Source organism: Diplotaxodon limnothrissa, linkage group LG7 (genome assembly GCF_057381915.1).
Source record: "Diplotaxodon limnothrissa isolate DT_005_m linkage group LG7, D_limnothrissa_male_GT1.1, whole genome shotgun sequence".
Taxonomy (NCBI): domain Eukaryota; kingdom Metazoa; phylum Chordata; class Actinopteri; order Cichliformes; family Cichlidae; genus Diplotaxodon; species Diplotaxodon limnothrissa.
The window spans coordinates 51,430,934-51,454,820 of record NC_140602.1 but is presented as its reverse complement, the minus strand read 5'-3'; the positions used below and the strand labels follow the sequence as shown (position 1 = coordinate 51,454,820).

Below are 23,887 nucleotides of genomic sequence, written 5' to 3'. Positions count from 1 at the left end.
ATTTAGATTTCTTGGCCCGTTTTAGGAAAAAGCTGACATTTTAATCAGAATACATGATTTATCACAGCTGTACTTTTGTCCAGTTGATGTTTTTGTGATTTCATCCTGCTGTGCAGGGCTCTGCAGATCCTTTGAACAGCAGCTTCTAACGAACCTACAACATGGTGCTCAACCTGCTGCATGTGGAGGAGATCAACTCAGAGTGCATGCAAGTCTTTCTACCATTTCCAACACTACAGGGCTTTGCCTGATGTAGTGGAGAGTAAGCATTTTCATATGTGCACACTGCAGATTAGATAAGAATTTGTATGTAAATCACTGATTTTAATAGCATCTATAAGTATATATTGTAGTATATTAAGTATTAAGTTGTCGGGTAAGATCTATCTGGATGAATCACCACACCGTCACGTGCTTTAAAATCAGGCAGCAGCTGGCCAATATAGGCAAAGAAATCCAGGAGTCAAGGAGTAAATGTCAGGCCTTATGATGACATTAAACACCAGATTATTATACATTTTTAACCTTCTCTGTTTATCTACAGTCCTACCTTTTGTCAGATAAGAATCAGTGACCTTTTATTGTATTTTGCTTTTCAGTTACGGTCCAATATGCTCATACTGACAAACACAGGAAGAAAGCAAGGGCGTTATTCGTTATTCCTACTCCTATAGGTGGCATGGTGGGAAAAATTCCTAATATGATCGTAAGTAGATCTTATTTTATCCTGTACATTATGTTCAAAAAGTCTAACTGCATTGTGTTTAAAAAAACAAACAAAGAAAAAAATCAGGCTGTGTTCCAGCAATTTATTGCAAGCCCAACCGCACCATCCCCCCTGCATTTGTAAAGAAAAGGACAATTCCTCCTGTATGGCCTTTAAAGGCTGACATATAAACTGTAAGTAATTTGCATGAGTCCTTTCAGTTTGTGTATCTCTAGGTCTTTACACATGTTCAGAACAATACGGTCTAAAATTACTTATACAGTCGAAGGTACTTCAATAAGAAATGCATGAGCAACACTTAAGGAACCAAAGTAAGTTTGTAGTGTGCTGAGGATTAGCCAGGTTAAGTTTGAATGAAATGCTAAGCTAACTAGTCCAGCACAAACTGGATTACTAACCTGATTCCTTTGTAGGCTGGTGATTAACCCACTTTTCCTAACAGCTTCAAACTCCTGCTGCGATCCTTTATCGTCCTTCTTTCGTCTCTCTACACTCCAGTCCTTACAGACGCCACCGTTGGTGATTTACATTTTTTTACACGTTTGTTTAGGAAAGCAGGTAGCACTGGCTGAACTGCACATCTCACAGAAATATTACGCTCAGTGAAAGGGACTTTTGTTTCATGCTGTGTAGCATGAGTCTTGCATTGATCTTTTTTTTTTTTTTTTTTTGGTTTGTTGTTGTTTTTTGGTGGGCTCTTATTTTGCCCACACACAGGGAAAGCACCAAACAGGAAGCAACTTTCTATGTAAATCATGAGAATGGCTCATCCAAATGGTCACAAGTTTGCATTGTACTTACTCTGTGTCACATCAGAAGCAAAACAACCATGGTATACTCCAACACTCCAAGAGGTCCCATATGGTCTAGTGGTCAGGATTCCTGGTTTTCACCCAGGTGGCCCGGGTTCAACTCCCGGTATGGGAAATGTTGCTTTTTGTATCTTTGTTATTTTAAATGGGTTCCCATTCAGAAGTAATGTGGGAAAGTATAACGTAAATATCCAAAAGTTGACTGTTCATCAGTGGGAGAAACGTTTTGTCACTCATCCAAGTGACTTCTTCAGTCTCAGCTGACTGCAGGTTTTCCCAGTTTCACCCATCGTGGCCAATTTGTACATGGAAGAAGTGGAAAAGAGGGCTTTGTTATCCTACCCTGGAACACCACCAAGTCATTGGTTCAGATATGTGGATGACACACGTGTGAAAATCAAATCTCAGGACCTACCGCAATTCACAGATCAGATTAACTCGGTGGACCAACACATCATATTCACCAGGGAGGATATGAAAAGTGGCAGGTTAGCCTTCTTAGACTGTGAGATTTCTATCAGGAATGGGGGACATTTAAAAGCTGTTGTGTACCGTAAACCTACACATAAGGATCAGTATTTAAGGTTTGACTCTCATCATCCACTGTCATCAGGACGCTACAACACAGAGCGAACACCATCCCCACAGACACAGCAGAACATCACATCAAGAAGACCCTGAGTAAATGTGGTTATCCCAGCTGGACTTCTGTCAAAGCTGGGAAGGCGCCTAAAGAAAGCTCCAGGAGAGAAGGACAACTGCTGCCCAAGTGAAAACCTGTAGTGATCCCGTACGTGTCAGGAGTATCGGAGCAGTTGAGATGCTTTTTTTTTTAAGTGTGCATGTGTGATCTCTTTTCTTTACCAACACAGACATGGCCACCAGCACAGAGAAGCTGAGCTTGAGATTTAAGAGCTTTGATTTCAGCTGCGCTGGTGAAATCTTTGTGTCGTAACGATGAGGGTTAGAGGTTTTTAGCAGATAAATGAAACTGTTGGTGCTAGATAAGCACGCAGTTTTCATTCACATTCCTCTCCATCACTCTGACAGCTAAAGTGGTGTTTGAAATGATCTCATGTGCAAGACAGCTGGTACTTATCGCACAGCTTTGTAAGGAACCCCGAAAGAAGTCCAAGAAGTTAAAAATGAGAAAGGTTGCTTGGCATAAACAATAATCTCACACCCCACAGTGTGGCTGGCAAACTGCTGGGTGGAGCAGCTTCTAAACAGAAATCGGGTTGGGCTCAGGAGGTAGAGCAGAAGGTTGGTGGTTCAATCCCTGGTTTTTTTTAAAGCATCTTACAATCTGTTAAAAGATGCTTTTGGCCTTTATTTTCATGGTACAAATCTGTAGTTTGAGTAGTAGCAGTAGTGCTATAATCAAACTGTCACAAGAGGCTTTACAAGAGAGGGTTCACATCCCTGTTTTCATTTATTACTGCTGAGACAAGGAAACTGGACCCTCACATGGTGAAATGCTGAGCATCGCCTGAGTCACGATGCCGTCAGAGAGTTGTAATTTAGATTAAGGAGACGTCTGCTGCAGCTCACGTCACACCTCCTCTGAGATCCTGTTTTTTAAATGCTCATGTTTGATAAAAAAAAGAAGATAAAAGTAAATGTTTCCAGTCCTGATGAGTTCCTGCTGACTGAGATGATGTCCAACAGTTTCTGACAATTGAATGATCTGACAGCTGATCAAGCCACCGCCTCGCTGTCCTGCTTTGTCTTCCAGGAAAACGTGGGGGCAAACGAACACAAACAAGTCATTCCTTTGACTCAGCGTACAAATATTCATCCTTCCCCGAACATTGACATAAACAACTTTATTCCTGTTCCCGCACATTAGAGCTCCTTTTGCATTCTTGGCATCTTCAGGTGGGTGGATTTTTTTTATGTGGGTTCAGCCTAACAAATGGTCTTTGGACTTTGCCATATTTATCTGATGGCTGATGGAAGGCTCTGATGATGGTCTTGATCCACTATTGTGTTGAGTTCAGTGGTGTGTTTTGGAGCTACTGGTGAGGATTAAGTGTCTTCTGTTAGTGTTTTGACCTTTTTTTTTTCTTTCAGCAGGACTTTTGTTACTCCTCTCACTTCTTAGTCCTTTATTTGTGGACATAAAGATGTGTGTGTGTGTGTGTGTGTGTGTGTGTGTGTGTGTGTGTGTGTGTGTGTGTGTGTGTGTGTTTGGTGTATACAGGGCTGTCATCTGTCACTAAAGACCACCTGCTGCTAGTTCAGCTGGAGATGATAGCTTCCCAGCCCGATTGGCTGTGTGTTTCTACATCATTTGGTATTTGGAGAAAATCTAGCTGAAACAGCTGCTCTGAATGTTGTTTTCTTGAAGAAGAGATGAGAAAAGAAAATTTAAAAATGTATTTTATACTCCGCTCTCCACGTTAAATCTTCTTACAGCCCCATAAGCTTATTTTGTGAACATCTGAAAGGGGTCCAACCCAACGATGAGACCACATGACTTAAACCCAAAAGTGTATATAGTAGTTAAAACCACCTTTAACAGAAGCTTCTCCTGAACATCCTTAAATAAGGATATGAAAGCTTTTTCTACCACCCTGGAGCCGCACTTGTAACTGACATTTATTGTGTGCGGTTTGAGTCCACCGACATCAGAGTGCCAGCACTGACCTCAGCTGCGAAATAATGAATGGCATCATAACAAGAAAGTAAAACTGAGCTGAAATAGCTGAGGGAGGATTTAATTTACTTGTTTGTTTTTATCACAGTGACTGTGTTGAATCAACTTAACATTTCTATGATGTTGATTTTACACATAAAAATATTTCAAGTCTTAATTTTGAGGAAAATCAGAAAGTAAATATGTTAGACTATTAATGGAAGACGTTTTTCAGCGTTCAATAGAAAAATGCTCAGCTAGTAAGAAGTACTTGCTTGGTGCTTGTTTACCATGAATAACTACAGTGTTACTGTTGCATGCAGGCAGTCAGCTTGTGGCACTGCAGTTGTTTTACTCAAGTACTGATGTTGTTTTGAATGCAGACTTCAGCTCGTCTGCAGTTTGGGGCTGTTAGGTAGTTGTTGACAATATCTCACAGATTCTGTACAGGGTCAGGCAAGCCGGCTGGCCAATCAGAGGCAGTAATACCAGATGAGATCTGATTGGTAGTAGTTTAAGCCATGCAGGCAAGTGCTATGCTCCTAACTAGAAAGGGAAATCTGCATGTCCATAAAGCCTGTCAGCAAATGGAAACATGAAGTGCTGTAAAACCCTAATGGTAGACATCGTGTTGACTTCAGACTTGTTAAAACATCGGCAGCAGATGACAAAGATCAAAAGCCTCCTGCCGGGCTCCACCCACAGCACCTCATCGAGTACTAAAGACAAAAACCGTGTATGCAGGAAAAACGATATAATAAACAGCTTTATTTTTTCTTGTTTTTTTAGATGAGGGAGCGTGATGTACATATTTGACATATTTCAATAAATGACTGTGGGGTGATTTGTTTACTTACAGATTATATAAAAAGCACGCTGTCCATTTATTTATGTTTACATTAGTTACACAGGAAGCTGTAATAGCAGCAGCAGTCCAGCAAAGGCAACACATGACTTGAACTCTGCAGCACTCTAACCAGTCGTGATACAAATCAAACTTCCTGATTTGAACATCAGGTTAGATAGCTGGAGAGGAAGACGGCGCTGACCTGGAGTCGGCAGCTGTGTCGACAGCCTCTGGTCTGGGATCGGCTTTGCCGTCAGCCCTTTAATTAACAATGAACCTGAGGCAGCATGGTCAGAAGGATGGAGACCAAGCTGACCCTAAAGCAGATCATCCAGCACACTGACTCCAGGTCAGGAAAAGCACTAAGCAGAGATACATTCACAGGTTTCCAACCTCCCCACCCCTCCCAGCAGTGGTCAGACCCTTTAGTGGGTGCATGCAGACAAGTCTTTCCATTGGTTCAGTAGATTCATACATGCTAAAAAAAAAAGAGTTCCATCCTCTCAGAACCTCTAGCCCCTAACCTACATCTGCTTCAGTCAGCTTAACTACAGGGATTGTACAGGTTGTCTCAGCTCTCTCCAGCCACGAGGAGAAGTGGTGGACGAGACAGCAAACTGTCTTGAAATTGAACAGGCCAGTGTGGGTTTTTCTAGGATGTGTTTTGTCCACCGGCGCACTTAATGCACAATCAAGTAACTTCACGTTGTAAATCCATGCAGGGTATCAGAGATAATTGCCGTGAGATGGTAGGTAGAGAGCTGGGATCCCGGGCGTGCGTTTGGACAGAGCAGAGGTCGCCTCCACTGCTCACTTAGCTTAGTTAGGGCTTTCAAAGTGGTTTCCATTTGTCGGCGTCTCCTGCAGAGTTGTGTGTGGGATGTCTGCCTCTTTACGGGACTCCATTTGTGGCTTGAAAAAGTCTGACACGAAGAAGACCTGTAATAGACAAAAAAATAAATGAATAAAATAATTAAAAATAAGTGCTACTGAGGTTTGAATAGTTACATCTACACACAGCGTTTGAGTACTTACCTTGACTGCCAGAAGGGGGTGATATATAAAACCCCCTGCGGGCTGAACTTAAAGATCAGTGCAGGACTTACCACGAGCAGAGCCATGAGCGCGCCCTGTATGAGTCCGGTGAGAACGTCGCTCCAGTGATGCTTGTAATCAGACACTCTCGACAGTCCGGTGTACACAGAGGCGGCAATCAGGAAAAACTGGATGGTCGGTCTCAGCAGCCGCGCCCAGTCGGCCTGGAGCCGAGCCTGCAGGTAGAGCTGAGAAACACAAGGGCCATGCTTTTAAAGTACAGACGGTCACAAACAAGCACATGTGTCACTGTCAAAGCCTAGTACACGCTTCTGTTCCCGCTTCCGCAATGAGCGGCTGGACGTTCACGAAGGGAAAGGATGTGAAAAAAACCCTGCTGGTCTCAGAATTTTACTGATAGAAGGAATTTGTTCAATGCAGGCCGTTTATCTGCAATTGATCGATGATCTAAGCTGATAAATGTCTCTATATCTCTGTTTGCCTCAGGAACAGTGTCCAGTGAGTTCATTTGTTTATGTTTAAAACAGGGTGTGGCCCCAAGGACAGACAAGCTCCATGGCTTTGCAAAGATTCATGCTTCGTGTCTTCCTGCTGCACTTCAATTCTGACGCAAATGTCATTTAAATGGCAGCGCTTTTCCATACTTCAAACTTCCTCTTTGCCGGAGGGTGTGTGTGAGAGGTTTGCCAAGACTTTGTCCCTGTGTGTATTTATATCTGCTGCTGTTGAATGAGTCAGCAGACCGCAAAGTTCATCGGTGCTGGGCAGTAAAATCTCCTCAGAACAACACACGGAAGTGCTGCTGATAACGGGCGCGAGGTTGAAGGTGCACAGATGTAACCTTAAAGAACTGTAAGTAATCATTTGGAACATAATGATGTCTGCTTCGTGACGCCATGAAACAACAGCCAGCAGACACTCAGCTTATCATAAACAGCCTTGGTGAAGCATTTGCATAATTTCGTCTAAACAACCAGGAACGTGGCTACAGTTATGGACTCGTCAGCGTAGCGGAGAGGTGAAAAGTTGTGCCTTTGTGTCCATTAGACCATCTGAAGGAGAGTTTCCTTGTTTTCAACGACTGACGGGCGTAGCTGTACATTAACAGGTGGAAGATGTAGAAAGTGGAGCTTTGCTGGGAAATAAAGGGAAAGTTCCTGCACTCTGTGGGGGACAAAACTCCAAGTAACATCTAATCACTTTTATTTCTGCTTCCAGAGCAGGTTTGCTTAAGTAACTTCAGTTTTTATTGTTTGAAAATGCTAAACATTTTCAAACAATAAAAACTAAACTAACTAGTTTGGTTGTTTTTTTTCTCTCCCTACCCTCACTGAATTTGAATTTAATTAAGATTTTATTAGTTTCAATCTAATTATAATTAGTTAAAGTTATAATTTTAATGATAGATTATAAACTATAAGAAAATCCCCCACTCACCCCGACCTTGGATTGGATAAGCATATAAGAATGGATGGATAGTTCAAACAAATACTAAAACTTTCTCTTTGTTTTAATTCATTTTAGTTACTTTTTCAAGGAGTCTGATCTTTAGTTGTTGTTTTTTTGATTAGCTAAAATGTTTCTTTGACATCGAATTTTAGTTTTCAGTTAACTATAATAACCTTGCTTCCTCAGCCGCCACACTGGTCAAGTCATACATTGATGGATGGGATTACAGATCAACATGCAGCTGGCTGAGATACTTACAGCGAGGAAGAGCATGCAGTACATGGAAAAAGACGAGTGGCCGGAGTAGAACGAGAGCCTGCAACAGAGAGACAAAAGCACAGCTCAACACCCGAGTAAGGACATGTTTTTATTAACACAGCGGTCTGAGCTGACTGGAGAGTCCCCGGCTTTAGTTAGCTCTCGTTTGAAACACCACATCAGCAGTCATGTGCACACACTGTGGATACTGTGGCACAATTTTCCCAGTCAGGAGGCTTTTACTGATCAGATTTAGGGCCTGGACTGCAGCGCAGAACAACCTGCTGCTTGTTGAAAATCAGTGGATTATGTGGAGGAATTTGAAAAAAAAAAAATCCGCCACTGCGTTAAGGATCTCTATAAACCAATACTTGCAATACTCTGCTTTAAATTCAACATCTTATTTCCCCTAACCCTAGAGAGCCAGGTTAGCATGAGCCCCAGGAGCTGGAATAAACGAGAAATATACTAGGTTGTAATAAAAACCCAGAATTATCCTTTGACCTAAAAGCACACTTTAGGCCCAGAGCTGCTAACATGACACTTATTTTCTTTAAAAGCTCTACAGGAAATCCCTCAAAATGGCAAAGCTGAAAATCTTCATCATCATTAACAATTAAGCTAATCTATAAATCAACTCCCCAGCAGCGACTGTTAGTTACACCCAGCAGAGTAAACGATAACAATGCCGACCTCCATAAATCCCCAACAGTGGCATCAGATTAGGACTGTGGCATCCTGTGAGGGATCACAGGATGAAAAATTCATGATTGCCACCTTACAAATCAATATTTGTGATTTCATGTCCATGGAAACGAACTCAATCGTTGACAGTGAGCTGTGTCTTTGCTGGGCAGTAAACCTTAGACACAGAGGTGTCATATTACTGTAAGATGATGCTGGGCAGTCTATCTCAGCCTCCTCTCTCCTCTCCTGTTGCAGTTATTAGATGCATTAGAGTCCAGCAGATGCCAACAAAGACAGGGAGCAGCTTTTTATTTAAAAAAAAAAGCAGACTGCTGAGTAATAATGGTGCTCCAGGAAGCAATGATTGTGCACCACGCCCTGATAAACATACAGCAGATACCCCAGAGCGGTAAAGGGTAGGTGGGCCCTTTACGCTCAAGGGCCGCAGCTCGAGCAAAACGTTTCCCCGTCTCGCTTTAAACAGATAAAGAAGGGGAGAAGCAAATGTAACGTAAACCTCCTCACAGCCCATAATAAACACGCATCACTCCTCTGTGGCCGGGCCTCCGTCAGACTGAGAAGAGGAAATCCTCTCCTCCCAATACTCTTCCTCCTGCTCTGAGCCGATAAGAGACAGAGACCTTAAATCAAAATACGCTTTACATTCCTGTGATATTACTCAAAGCGGCTCGCGCTGCAGCTGCGCACATTACAGATGTCACCCATTTAGCACATCTAAACACTTCCCAGCTGTTTTTTTAAAAACGATCTTTATCTATGCCAGAAGATCATTAATGATGACTGTACTATGAAGGAGTGCAACATAACCAAGGTTTGTTTCCCTTCCCTAACGACCAAAATCAAATCAAGCGGTCATGTGGTTCTCAACTGAATTAACTGACCCGGCTTTTCTGGGTCTCGGTATGAGCGGTGGTGCTAACGCCGCCGGTGGCGGTAAACAATGGACAATGGATGGGAGTAAAGCTGGATATTTCTTACAAGAACATTATAAAGAAAAAAAAAAGACTTCAGAAGTATAATCCTGCTGCAGCCTCAGCCAGGAAGGACAAATACATTTAGGCTGTGTGAATCTAAAAATGAATTACTGTGTGCTCATAGATCATTAGTTATTATTAATCTCTGGCTTTCTTCCACAGTGTGTCTTTATGTCCTGTCTGCCTCCCATCAACCCCAACAGATCGCAGCAGTTGTGTACTTACAAATACAGCTCATGGTTGCGGCTGCTGAACCACTATCTCCTGCAGGATATGGTGCTGAGTAAGTGCTGAGAATCTAGCTTATTTATAATATCAAAAGGGGCCATCTCAACTCAGTCTTACACGTATAACTGGAACCTACATATTTCTCACATTGGAGTGACGTTGCTAGGTTTGATGTGCTTGTTCTCATTTACGCTTCAGTAATAGATGCAAGTGATGCTGAGCACAAGCTGAAAGTCAGAAGCACAACTCTAAAACGGCTATTCAGAGGTTGTTCAGTGACATGCTTCACCTCTGCCCTTTGTGCTTACACTGTGAACATGTTACAAAACAATGGCCTGAGGATTTTTCCAATAATCAGCTCAACAACAAGAAAACCCCAAAACAAACAAAGCTGGTGTGCATAAAGTTGGAAAAGAGGTGTTCGTTTCAACATCTGAAATCAAAAAAAGAAACAAATTCATTCTTATTTGAACTCGGGCTGCAACCGCTAGTTTCAAATCTAAACATCAGAATAAAAAGATGAATCAGAGTCCATGGTGATCTGTTTAAATGGTTTGCTTTTTTCCAATAAAAGGCCAGCTAGACATTATACAACATAAAGCACTGAATCATCACACTTGAGAAGCTAGCCTAGACATCATTTTTGCTCTGTGCTTGGAGCTCTGCTTTCCTGGTGCTGGGTCATACATACCGGGCCTCGTTGACCTGCTTCGCGTCTCCAGTGCAGGTGAAGTCTTCAATGTAAGTCCCTGCAGAGCAGTTGATCAGTTTCCAGTCCGGTCTGCACAAATCCAGGAAGTGCGGCCTAAGCCGGCCGATCGAATACTTGGCGATGTCCGTCAGAGACTGGCTCATGGCGGCACCGAAAACGAAGGTGCCGATGGCTTTGTAAAGGCAGGCAACGTAGCTGCCGAAAGACGACTTGGACTTGATGCGGTTTAGATGAACTAAAAGACACTCGCCAACAATCATCTGCAACGAGGGGCGGGAGGACACAGAGTTACACCTTTATACAGAATGACAGAGTGACACATTTAAAAAGAAGATGCAGATAAATGAACGTCGGAGGCAAAATCCCAGGATCATTGTTTTGATTTTGTTTTTGAAGACTCATCTATGATGATTTGCTTCTTAAACAAGAATTAGATCAGAAGATTGACTCTTCTGTCAAATCAGGACCTGAATATAAACCCACAAATTAGCAAAGACTGGACATGTGGTTATGAATAATTCAATTAAATTTCATTTATATAGCACCAAATCACAAACACAGCCACCTCAAGCTGCTTTATACTGTAAGGTAAAGACTCTACAATAATGCAGAGAAAACCCCAACAACCAGACAAACCCCTTTGAACAAGCACTTGGTGACAGTGGGAAGGAAAAACTCCCTTTTAACAGGAAGAAACCTCCAACAGAACCAGACACAGAGCGGAGCCAACTTTGAATCTGTGCTATTTCTTCATTTCCAGTTTTTATGCTAAGATTATGACATTATGAACGAAATGTCTGACAAATTTGTTTTTTTTGATCTTCTGATCTAATCCTTTACAACGAAGAAAATCCTTCTCATAATGCTGCTTTCGAAATACATAAATGCTCATTTGACGGTAATCAGAAGGGCTCTGCAACAGCTGCTGAGGTCACAGGAGGATGTCCACTTAACACAGTAAGCCTCTCTCTTTCAGTTCATCTGAAACTTTAAATGAAACCTGAGGCTTATGAGCACGTTATCATGTTTCTGCAACGCTATGAACAGGCAACAGGCCTCGAAGGCTTAAACAAACACACTGCTTCTTCATTATTACTTTACAGCAGAAGAGCTGCTTTATCTCGACTTACAGTTAAAAATAGGGTAGGTTTAACAACTCTAAATAGCCGTGTCATTACTTAAAACGATAAAACCTGACCTCCGTCATCACTAGAAGGTTTGCGTAGACCTTCACATCTGTAGGTTACACATCTGCTCTATTTTAAAGCCCGAGGCGGCAGATTAGGTCAGGTAAAAAAAACAAACCCCTACCTCTTTTCTGTTTCCTCATTAAATGTAGAACATTCAAAAATGATTTGAACAAATCAAACTGCTAGCACATTAGTAGAGTGGGGTTAAAATGTTTTTTAAAAAGCAAAACAAATCATGCATTGAGGATTAGAACCATGCAGTTCCATTAAGCAGGGTCACGAGTATAAGAAGAAAAAAGAAGTGGATGAAAGCAGTCAGCAAAACTCCAAACTGAAGAAGAGTAAAAAAAAAAGATGTACAGAAGTGAACAGAAAACAAAAACTGTGCACTTACAGTGAGTACCGTGACGGGAATCATGACACCTCCTAACAACTGATAGGAAATGGTGTCGTCTTTATAGGGGTACTTGATTGAATCATCGTTACAGAAAAAGCCCCGGTGGAAAGGACTGTGTCGCAGAGTGAGAATTGCAAATGGGAGTCCAGCTACCAGAGAAGCAATGAGACAGAGAAACAAATACAGGTTACAAGATGTCAGCGGGACAGAGATCTCTCCACCACGCAAAGCAAGAGCCAGCAGCCACGTGAGAGGGCGTTGAGGAAAAGCCCACGCTCCTCTGAAGTCCGGCTTTCAGGAACATCATTAATAGTTAAAGTGTTAGAGCGACAGATGGTGAAACTGTGGTTAGTGTTTCTGTTAATGAAGAAAAGTCAATCCTAAAAAAGATTAGAGCTGAGCAGGTGCATCTCCGTTGCTCCTGTGCTGGGAACAGCGGCGATCGTGTTTCTAGGCTGATTCGGACTCTTTGTTATAAACACACTTTCCTCTTTCCTAAAAAGAAAAAAAAACTTCCTCAGTGGTCCTGTTCCATATCCCCACGTATCCTCCCAAACCTCACATCAACAGACAGGGAACAATGGAGTCAATCGCAATAACGCTGAACAGCAGTTATTAGACATTGAGGGAAAAAAAGAGAGGGATGAATCACTGATGCTACAAAAGCAGCAGAAAGCAGACGCTCTTCCTGCTCTTCCCGTCATTCTCCAGAAACAACCGCTCTGTTCCAGAAGAGCATTCCAGCTATTTTAAGGAACAGAGGACGCAGCCTGAATGTCTGTTGCACAGATTAATAACAGAGACATAAAGTTCTCTCTGATGTTTACATAAAACCAACCCCCCACACCCCTCCAAAAGGCCTGGCCTCAGTCATTATCCACAATTAAATATCTGGAAATAGTCGATTGTGTGCTTTGCTGGACTAAATGTGATTTAGAGTTCTTTGACTGCATCAGGAAACCAAACAAGTGAATTACAGGGTTTTCCCCCCCACAAATCCATCTGTAGTGCTTGACAATGACAATAAAATAAACTATTATTAATTGTTCTGCAGTAGTTGTAAAGTGGACATCCTCCTTCACCTTTAACTCTTTTTAATACACCTCCAGTAAAAGCAGCCGACACATATTCAGAGTCTCAGTAACAGTCAGCGTAGAGCTGGGCGATATATCGAGTTTTTAAAACATATCGATATATTTTTATACGAGATATAAGATGTGACAATATCCTTTATATCGATATAGTCTATGTTACGTTATAATTATAGTTGTGGAGCCGCAAGTTTGCCTCTCTTTCGTCCACTTTTGTCTCTACGCAACGTTACTCCGCCTCGCCTTCACTGAAGACAACTCCCCCTCCTACCCCATCGCTTCACGTGCAGGCAGCGACAAGACGGACACGGCAAATCTCCGTTAACGAGTTACTGCGCATCGCCCCATGCGTGGGGCTGGACGGCGTCAACGTGCTAACGAGCTAAACATGCTAACGAGCTAACCGCGCTAACGAGCTAACAGCGCTAACCCTAAAATCCTTTCATTCTCTCAAAAGTTGATAGCGCGCCTTATGTATGAATTCTGGTTGTGCTTGGTGGCCGCGAACCGATTTTATGTGGTACACGGCGTTCAGCAATCTGTCAAAAATGTTTGAGTACGACTTTGGTAAGCTACGGAGCTGCACCGCTTGATAGATTGTCGGCGCATTACGGCTACCGAGGAGCTTCGCGGAGTGATACGTACTGTGCATCAACGTAATATTACCGTATTGTGTGTGTATAAGGACCATAAATGGCACCTGTAAGAGACGTGGTTATGAAGCGGATTTCAAACTCCAGGCTATCAGTCACACAGTAAAACTTGGGAACAGAGCAGCTGTAAAATCTGTCTGTCTTTGTTATTACGCTCAGCATCTTTTAGTTTACATTTTGACTGCACAATTGTGAGCTCTTTGTTTAGCACAAAAACAACCTTGTTTTCTTTTATTTATGGAGCATTATTATTTAATGAATGCTCATAATTTAATTTTGAGTAATTTTTCATGTACATCTGTGCTGTATGTTAATAAAAGTGCCTGTGTGACATCTGGGACACAGCTTTGACTAAGAACTCTTTTTGTTCTTACTTTATGGCTTAAAAAAAATATCGAGATATATATCTTATATCGCCATCCAGCTAAAAAATATCGAGATATGAATTTTGGGTCATATCGCCCAGCCCTAAGTCAGCGGTGTCACTGCTGTCCTCCATTCGACTCTGGGTGTTTATTCTTTGATGTGCTGCTCTCTCAGTCCCCACAGACCGCCTCACAGTGGATATTTTGACTTGCCAAAGCTGATAACAACAGTAAAGACTGCTTTCCATGCAGGTGGGGCACTAAAACAGCCGCTTATGCGTCACACCACAGGAACCGGCTCAGAACGGAACACGTGCTTGTTGGCAAGTCAATATATTGGCTGTGAAGCGGGTCGTGTATGTATGTTGAGCCTGCTTTAAGCGACTCCTACTTACACAGCTAATGGGCAGGGCGAAGCCCACAGTGTAGAGCACCGTGGAGGTGATTGTACTGCTGTGGAAAGGGTACTTGATGCTGTCGTCTGTACAGAAAAAGCCCCTTTGGTAGGGACGGATCTTACCCAGGTTATAGGCTGCCAGAGGCAGACCTCCTGTGGAAGGAGAGACCGGGAGGAATTACCACAGCAAAAAATTCACACGTTAAAAAAACATACAACATATCATACAGAACGAAGGTGTCAAACGGCACAAACCTTATTATGTATTACTTGTGTCGTTAAATTTGATGAAAAGAACAAAATCACAAATCAATATATCATAAAAAGCTGTTTGCTTTATTTTATTTTTATTAATAATGTTGAAGAACAAGAACAATAAGAACAATGTGTGGCATTAGTTCAGGACTACTTCAGACTGGTGATTATATGGTGAAAAAGACTGAACATCTACAACAGCTGCACTACCTTGTAATGAAATGCAGTACCTGTCCTAATAGTAAGTAAGAACTACATCAGGTTACACAAGAAATACTGGTTTATACTCTGCAACATTACATTTTAAAGATGAAAACATCTTCCGGCACGAGTGACATAACCACTCTTTGGGCAATTTGTCAGCAAACTGCGCTGAGAGGTTTGTGGCTGGACGACTGACTCACACAGATGTGAGAGGAGCGTTGGACTCGGCTAAGATAAAATACCATAAAGATACCAGAACGGGCTGATTAGTTAGTCCAAAGTCTTGATGTAATGCTGCTGCCATTCCTGCAGGCTGTTTGGCCTGTTTAGCTCATTGTACGGTGCGGAGAAGACAAGATTCATTTAAGCAGAAAGCATGAGTCCATCAGTGAAAGGTAATGCACAAGGCTGCAAATGGACGGGCGCGCACAGATGCACAACGCCAGGATATGCCATCATCTACAAATAAACTGCCCATTCATTCGGCCTGGTATTTCCGCTCTGCGCGCCTCCTCTGCAGCTGTCCTCACCCTCATGAGGGACAGCTCCTCACCAGCTGAAGTTGACAGCCTGGAGCAGCTGGAGATGCCAGAAAGCTGGGACTGAAACGCACACCAGACAGCTCACGGCTAACTTTACAACTGCTGCGAGCGGCCAAACACAAACAAATAGGCAGAGAAGAAAAAAAAAAAGAAAAATCTTAATCTCACATTTACCAGATGACATTCCTGTGACTCTAACAGCACAACATGCATGTGCATGTTTGGCAACATGCAGCAGTGCATGACTGCTGCTAACAGCCTCATCTGTCTGGAAACAGACTCTCACAAGATGCCTGCTTGTAATTTAATAGCCCCTTTGAATTAAAGGGTGAATGTGAACTGCACGCAGGCAGTCAAGCAGCTTCTCAGGGCAACACAGGTTCAGGTGTAGAGCAGAAAGAAATCTGCATCCTTTAATTGATATATGTTTCTTTTTGCTCACCTTAAATCTAAGACAAAGCAATTACTGCGATGGCCAAATGAGAAATATCAACACGACTATAAGACCTGTTGAAACATGATATGAATTAAATTTAATCACATTTTATTTGTATAGCGCCAAGCCACAACAACAAACCCTACAACAGACCAACTCCCAAGAATCATACGACACTCTGTGAGTAAGCACTTGGCGACAGTGGGGAGGAAAAACTTTCTTTTAACAGGAAGAGACCTCCAGCAGAACCAGGCTCGGGGACAAGCAGCCCCAGCCCCCCAGCCCTGTTGGGAGTGGTTAAAAAGTGCTCTTCATTATAATGGTAGAATCTCTTTGCTTCACTTTAATGGCCAGTTTGTGTTTGCCGTGTCTGGAGAAGATCTTTGGTAGGAACAGAGACTGAGAAATGAGTCTCTAACTCAATCCACGGGTCCCACCACGTGGGGCTATTCAACACATCAACAGTACAGTTTCAGATTTGCTCTGCAGTGCTTTCAGACCTTTTGAGGGAGGGAAAGTGTGGTCACATGTATCAGGAAACTTTGCTGAGCAGAGGTAGCACTGTATTCTAAACTAAGTGTCAGGAAATTTACATTTGGCTTAAATGAGTCACAGATTATAGAGCAGCATATAGACTCCAAACTTCCCCTTACATAAGTAAAAGAATAAGTCAGTGCGCCACAAGTACCAAACCACAAGATCAGGAGAGAAATCTACTGGTACAGTGTAATTAATATGATATTCAACGCATGAATTATTAGTTTTACACTGCGTCTAATGTTTATCAGCACATGCTTTGCCAGCACAAACTGAAAAGTCAGTTTGCATAGAAGCTGCTGAAGATAAGCTCACATATTACAGCTGTACTGTAGCACCACTGTAAATACAACGTCAGTGAATCCAGCACCACTCCCTTCACGTGAACGAAAGCTGCTAAATACCCATTCAGCAGGTTTATACCTGCTTCCTAAATCGGCTTACATCAAAAAGACTAACAGCATAGTACATAAAAGCGAGGACGGGAAAAAGGCGTTTAAATACATACCCAGAACCAGACAGACTATATCTAATAGGACAAAGGGGATCCCTCTCATGTCGAACATGTTGTCTCTTGTCTGTGCTTTCCTGAGTCCCTGTCTGCTGCCGGGTCTTCTGCCGTAATAAAACACCAGGGGGACGCTCCTCCTCAGGACGTAGCTGCTGTGCTCCTTCCGATTGAATGAGAGCCAAAGGAAGGCAGCAGCGAGCTGTTTAAAAAGCACAATAAAAGCCGACGCCCTCCAAATAAACACAAAGACCACCCCGGACACAGGAGAGCAGCTGCATATCAAAAGAAGCGAGTGTGGCTCACAGACCGGCCCCGCTGCTGTGTTTGTTGATGTTGTTGTAGTTGGGTGGGGGCGGTGGTGGTGAACTGCAGCGCAGCCGATGACTCCGCATATGCTTCATGATGGATTTACAGCCGATTTGGAATAAATAAAAAAAAAAAGCTTCGTGATAAAAACAAACAGCGAGTCTCGGCTCGCAGCTGTCCCGCGTGTCGCTGTGTGTATCCAATGAAACACGAGCCTGTGGCGGACCCGAGAAGACCCGACGAGATCGCAGCTACGCAAGGCCCGCTGCTGCCTTCACGTACCCGCGTGAAGCTGGGGGAAATATGAAGCTTTAAAATGGTGCGTTCAAGTAATATCGGTAGATTGTTGAAAAAAAAAAGGTTTTTACAATTACAAGGCAATTATTAACTTTTTTTTCCGCTGAGAAAATTAGTAGAATTATGAAGATGTGCCTCTGGGGACCCTGAATGTCTAAATACATGTATTAAACTAATATTAGGCCTGATTGTTTGGATATTTTATTGCATCTTAAAAGATGTGGAGAACGGCTTTTTTAGGCTATGGCTTATAATTTGTATGTACATAATTATAGCTAATGTCTAACAAAAACAAAAGTTTAATGCGTGCTGTCCTTTTAGAAACTGCCTTTTGCATTTTAATTTCACAAATAAATAAACATTTTTCATTGAACCGCTGTATCAATATCGCCCTCTAGGGTCCGGTGGTTGAACGTGCGCACTTCTTTAGCATGGATTCACATTCCAATGTTTTCAGTCCCGTGATCACCCTGATTTATCTGCAGATATTTAAACACAAAAAAATTGACTGACATTGGTTATATAACCCTCTAAACAAAACATTGCATGTCCAATGTCCATGAAGGAGTTAAAGTTAAAACCATGAAGGAGTTAAAGTTAAAAGAGGAAACACTAACTTCAGCACAGCCATTTGCAACAGCTCTAGTTCCTAAAACCTTATAAATTCAGTTTGCATACCTGATGTATTACACGCTCATGATGTCCCCGATCACATATTCATCAGTGAACAAATCTCAAATCCAAGTGAGTCACATTTCAGGTCTCAGTTTGATCAGTTTGGAGACAAAGTTAAAGAGAGGTTAGAAAGTTAAAAAGAAGAGGATATGCTAATTTTTAAAAGTTTACTTCAACAGCCATCACTATTTTGCTTACTTGTTAATGCACGAGAAATAAACAGATATATAGTCTTAAAGGACCGATAACTTAAAGACTTAGATTTCACTTCTTTTCCCCCACTGTAAAGAAGTGAAATCACTGTATTAAACATGTTAACACACTGTATTAACATGTTTGCCTCCCCTAGTATGTATATGTATATATATATATATATATATATATATATATATATATATACTAGGGGTGCAACGATACACAAAATTCACGGTTCGGTTCGGTTCGATACTTTGGTGTCACGGTTCGATATTTTTTCGATACAAAAAAAATGTTCATGCATTTTTAATTTGTCATTTATTAAAATTATAAATATATATTTTAACTCAAAAGTACAGTTTTTAAATTTAACCCTAACCCTTGTGCGTGTTTTTTATTTTGACAGCGAATGCGCACCTGCGGACCACTTATGTGCAGCCCTGGTTATTTAGCTCGTCATATCGCAGCCACAGAGATTCTTTTGTCCATGAAACCATAAAGCTGCACTTTCTTTTTGCCTTATAGTCTGATTTGTCATAACTTTTCCGTTTTGCGGTAAGCTTTTCTTTGGCTGTCACTTCTTCACCCTGACCTGTCTTATTTGGCTCAGCAGAACTGAAATGCTTTTACACATGCACTCACATAAGCTCAGCGATTCTCTGCGCGATCAACCTCTCACATGTTTAAGCTTGCTGCGGGAGATTTCACTTGTCATGTTTGCATAGTAAGCTAACGATTAATAAGACGATGTCAGAGGAATCGGTGCACAAATTATCATCACTCACAGATCAGTGCTGTCGCTCTCTATACACAGTTCACACGATTGCAAAGTGAAAGCAAAAAACAAGCGCAAATTCAAACGCGACTTCAATATGTCACATATTGACAGTGGCTCACCGATGCCAATGACATAATTACCCAGCTACATTTCCGAAAGAATGCAAAAGCATTGACATATATTTTTCCTACAATAGCCCGACGGGCAGGGAAGAGATAGATTTTGGTAGCCCCACTGAAAAAATCGCTAGCTCCGGGACGTCGGGCTAGCGATATTGCAAGCCCTGTATCTGATTGAGGAATCACATCATCTTTGGAAAAGAGAGTTTATTACAGAGAAATGTCTCTTTCCAAAATAAAAGCTATACTATCCGCTTCTTCTGGGCTATATTCTCAGCAGCATAAGGAGAATCATGTGCTAACAGCTGTCTAAATGACTCGGCTAAAGTTAGTAGCATGCTTGTTGTTTTTGTCTTTGCACTAGGATGATGTCGGTGTAAATGTGCAGTCATATTCGTTGTGTTCCCACTAGTGCTTTCAGGTTAATCTCGTTGAAATGACCTTAACGCCACAACATGGCAAATCTCCGTTAACACGGATCGCTCCGTGCATGGGGCTAGACGGCCAACACCTTAACGAGCTAACTGCGCTAACACACTAGTTCACACCAATGTAATTGAGCATTGCATGGCACATCCAACATACTGTTTTACTTTAGTCCATGACTCGCTTACCTTCAGGGTCATACGTCACATGAAAACCAAAATAATTCCAAACGCCAGATCTGAATGAGGTTCAATTTGCTTGTTGCAAGAAGAGCTTAACTTCTGTCTCGCTAGCTTGCCCTGCGCTCTTCCTTCTGACTATGCTGTCTGTGTTGAGCGCTCAGTGGATCTGCGGTTCAAACCGAACGGTTCAATATCGATACGAATATCGTTGCACCCCTATTCGTATCGATATTGAACCGTTCGATACAGTGCTTTCGGTTCGGTACGCATATGTATCGAACAATACAACATTTGTAATTTATTTTATCAATTTTCCTTCTGACGATGCTGTCTGTGTTGGGCGCTCAGTGAATCTGCGTTCGACTCCTCCTCCTAGGCTGCACTGTCGAGCGCAGATCCACTGAGCGCTCAACACAGACAGCATAGTCAGAAGGAAGAGCGCAGGGCAAGCTAGCAAGACAGAAGTTAAGCTCTCCTTGCAACATGGACCTCCCCCACCCTCATTCAGATCTGGCGTTTGGAATTATTTTGGTTTTCATGTGACATATGACCCTGAAGGTAAGCGAGTCATGGACTAAAGTAAAACAGTATGTTGGATGTGCCACGCAATGCTCAATTACATGGGTGGGAACTAGTGTGTTAGCGCAGTTAGCTCGTTAACGTGTTGGCTGTCTAGCCCCATGCACGGGGGATCGGCGGTAGCTCGTTAACGGAGATTTGCCTTGTTGTGGCGTTAAGGTCATTTCAACGAGATTAACCTGAAAGCGCTAGTGGGAACACAACGAATATGACTGCACATTTACGCCGACATCATCCTAGTGCAAAGACAAAAACAACAAGCACGCATGCTACAATGATTCTCCTTATGGGGACCTGATATGTTTAATATGCTGCTGAGAATATAGCCCAGAAGAAGCAGATAGTATAGCTTTTATTTTGGAAAGAGCCATTTCTCTGTAATAAACTCTCTTTTCCAAAGATGAGTGATTCCTCAATCAGATACAGGGCTCGCAATATCGCTAGCCCCACGTCCTGGGGCTAGCGATTTTTCCAGTCGGGCTACCAAAATCGATATCTGCCCTGCCCGTCGGGCTATTGTAGGAAGGAAAAATATATGTCAATGCTTTTGCATTCTTTCAGAAATGTAGCTGGGTAATTATGTCATTGGCATCGGTGAGCCACTGTCAATATGTGACATATTTGCGCTTGTTTTTTTGCTTTCACTTTGCAATCGCGCGAACTGTGTATAGAGAGCGACAGTACTGATTGGTGAGTGGTGATAATTTGTGCACCAATTCCTCTGACATCGTCTTATTAATTGTTAGCTTACTACGCAAACATGACAAGTGAAATCTCCCGCAGCTTAAACATGTAAGAGGTTGATCGCCCAGAGAATCGCTGAGCGTTATGTGAATGCGTGTGTAAAAGCAGCAGGATATATATTTCAGTTCTGCTGAGCCAAATAAGACAGGTCAGGGAGAAGAAGTGACAGCCAAAGAAAAGCTTACCACAAAACGGAAAAGTTATGACAAATCAGACTATAAGGCAAAAAGAAAGTGCAGCTTTATGGTTTCATGGACAAAAGAATTTCTGTGGCTAAATAACCAGGGCTGCACATAAGTGGTCCGCAGGTGCGCATTCGCTGTCAAAATAAAAAACACGCACAAGGGTTAGGGTTAAATTTAAAAACTGTACTTTTGAGTTAAAATATATATTTATAATTTTAATAAATGACAAATTAAAAAGGCATGAACATTTTTTTGTGTGTATCGTTGCACCCCTAATATATATATATATATATATAATTTATTTTTATTTTTTTCCCAGATATCAGAACCATCATTGGCTCTTCTGTGATGCAAATGCCCCCTTTAAAAAAAAAAAAAAACCCCCCCCCGAATGGTTTGTTGGCCTAGCATGATGAAACCAGATAATCTTGCACATTGGTTGAGAAACACTGCTTTAAACAATATGGCGAAGAGGACTTTATTTAACCTTTAAAGAACATACGACTGGCTCTGCCTTGATGTCTTTATTGACATAAAACATTTAGAAAAAAAGCAGTGTAATGAAAGAAAAACAGACGCTGCAAAAATGATCAAATAACAGAAAAAACGTAAAAATTTAGATGACATTTATTGTGAAAATAAGCAAACTAAACAAAAAAAAAACATAAATAGCATTATTTGGTATTATCCTGTAATAATATATTCTCTGTTTAACATTTTTGTTTTTACTTTTTAAAAATGTATTTGTACTGGACATTTTGGATCAAGAGTTAACACATAAGAAAGAACTAAACAGAGATGAACATGTCTGTGTTATTACACGTGTCAAAATACGGTTGAAAGTAGAAAAAAAGAATATTTTCTGTAATGCAAACCATCTTATAGGTATACTGGATTTGATAACTACAGAATATGACATAAGCAAAGTCATAAAGTATAAACAAATGTTTATTTAGCTCATTTACATGGAGTGAAAGAAATATCTTGAACATAAAAGAATCAAATATAAAAGGATCATCTGAATGACTTTCACACAGAAGAATGTGATTTTGTGTAAAATAAAACACAAAAGACAAGTCAGGTATCTCTGTGTATCTCTGTGACTACACTCAAACATGTGTAATGTCACATTTCTTCTTTAGTATTGCACTGGCAAGTTTTCATATCTTTGTCACATTTGAGTCACGTGGAATAAAAACCTTAAGATTAAAAGTCCCGTTCTGACTTTCTGAGTCATCGTCAATAATTTACATTTACATTTTATCACATTAATTTATGTGGCCGCAAATTAAGTAAATGAAAACACAAAGTAGCCTACATGTTCACGTCTATCTTAATTTAAATATTTAAAAAGGAAGTGATCTTTAGTCACACTGTGGGCATAAATATGTAAAGATGGGTTACAAATTAAAAGATGGTGGGCAGGTCCAGTTGATTTCGCTTTTGCATGAAGAAGAAAGGAAGCTTTGGTCGCCGAGACTGCTCGACTCGCTGGTGTTTCACAGGGAACAGTGACTAAAGTGACATCTGCATTTAGCAGAGTGGGAAAACAAATCAGTGGGTAGGTTTAAAAACAACAACTGATGGCGCATATTTGATGTGTGCAAGACAAACGGAGCGACTCTTCCTCAGGTGGCAGAGTGTCAGCGATCTGACGACATCAGCATAACAATCCATCATCAGCTACACAGACAGAGATGCTGCTGTGGTTTGTATCAAAATGAATGCACAGCTGAACTTTTTGTGGACAAACCCACTAAAGCACTATTTGTCAGAAACGTGGAAATAAGTGCCATGGCCGGATGAGTCATCCTTGATCCCATTCTCATGTCTGGCATCAAAAACCGGTACAGGCCTGAATGCTAGAACCCCACAGCGAGGGGATTTAGTGATTTTATGTTGTGACGGGCATTTCAACCTCACGCCTAATGGTCCACTCATCCCTACTTAGAGGGAAATCTTGCTGCAAGCCAGCGCACCACCTTCAATCGCTTAATGAAACATGTCTATCCAGATGTGATTACAATCCCCGTCTACAGGACACGAGGGTTCAAAGTCTCCAAATCTCAGCCTGCTCAAACACATATTTTGGACCAATGTGTGAGACAGACAGACACCTGACAACTGGCAGTCAATTAACTTACTAAGATTCATAACTTTGTGTTGGGTTTTCCTGTCATTTCTAACCCATCTGTATATGCCACACTTTTTGGGAAACACCCAGAAATTAAGTGATTCATGTTATACTCTCACTTCACTACAAAAGTGAAACGCCTACACCAAACACTGCCTGAAGCTTGTAGCATTTACAAAAATTAAAAATATTAATAAAACAAAGAAGACCAATAAACAATAATTTATATGTATATATTAAAAACAACCTACAAGACCATTTAAGGCTTTATAAAAGTCCT

At 41.6% G+C, this 23,887-nt stretch overlaps 1 protein-coding gene and 1 non-coding gene across 3 annotated transcripts; one reads left to right on the top strand and one right to left on the bottom strand.

Annotated features, from left to right (window-relative positions):
- The first annotated feature begins 1,582 nt into the window (after positions 1-1,582).
- Positions 1,583-1,654, top strand: trnae-uuc (transfer RNA glutamic acid (anticodon UUC)). The gene has a single exon. It is a non-coding gene; the product is annotated as a tRNA-Glu (tRNA).
- Positions 1,655-4,363: 2,709 nt separating this feature from the next.
- Positions 4,364-17,555, bottom strand: plpp1a (phospholipid phosphatase 1a). 2 transcript variants are annotated; one of them, XM_085359887.1, is made up of 6 exons: positions 16,985-17,555; positions 11,994-12,145; positions 10,389-10,669; positions 7,788-7,845; positions 6,131-6,307; positions 4,364-5,963 (listed from the first exon to the last, which is right to left on the bottom strand). In XM_085359887.1, the coding sequence occupies exons 1-6, from the start codon at positions 17,040-17,042 to the stop codon at positions 5,844-5,846; spliced, it is 846 nt and encodes a 281-aa protein (XP_085216013.1). In that variant the 5' UTR covers positions 17,043-17,555; the 3' UTR covers positions 4,364-5,843. The 2 variants fall into 2 exon arrangements, with proteins under 2 accessions (XP_085216013.1, XP_085216011.1); XM_085359885.1 differs by lacking the exon at positions 11,994-12,145 and adding an exon at positions 14,501-14,655 and having other exon boundaries at positions 4,366-5,963.
- Between the last annotated feature and the right edge of the window lie 6,332 nt (positions 17,556-23,887).

Excerpts from the sequence above, each read along its gene's own strand:
- plpp1a (XM_085359885.1), bottom strand. The coding sequence starts at position 17,042 with ATGTTCGACATGAGAGGGATCCCCTTTGTCCTATTAGATATAGTCTGT. Across the intron at positions 7,846-10,388 it reads AAGCAGGTCAACGAGGCCCG|GCTCTCGTTCTACTCCGGCC; the intron begins GTATGTATGACC and ends TCTCTGTTGCAG. Across the intron at positions 6,308-7,787 it reads ACTGCATGCTCTTCCTCGCT|CTCTACCTGCAGGCTCGGCT; the intron begins GTAAGTATCTCA and ends TGTGTTTCTCAG.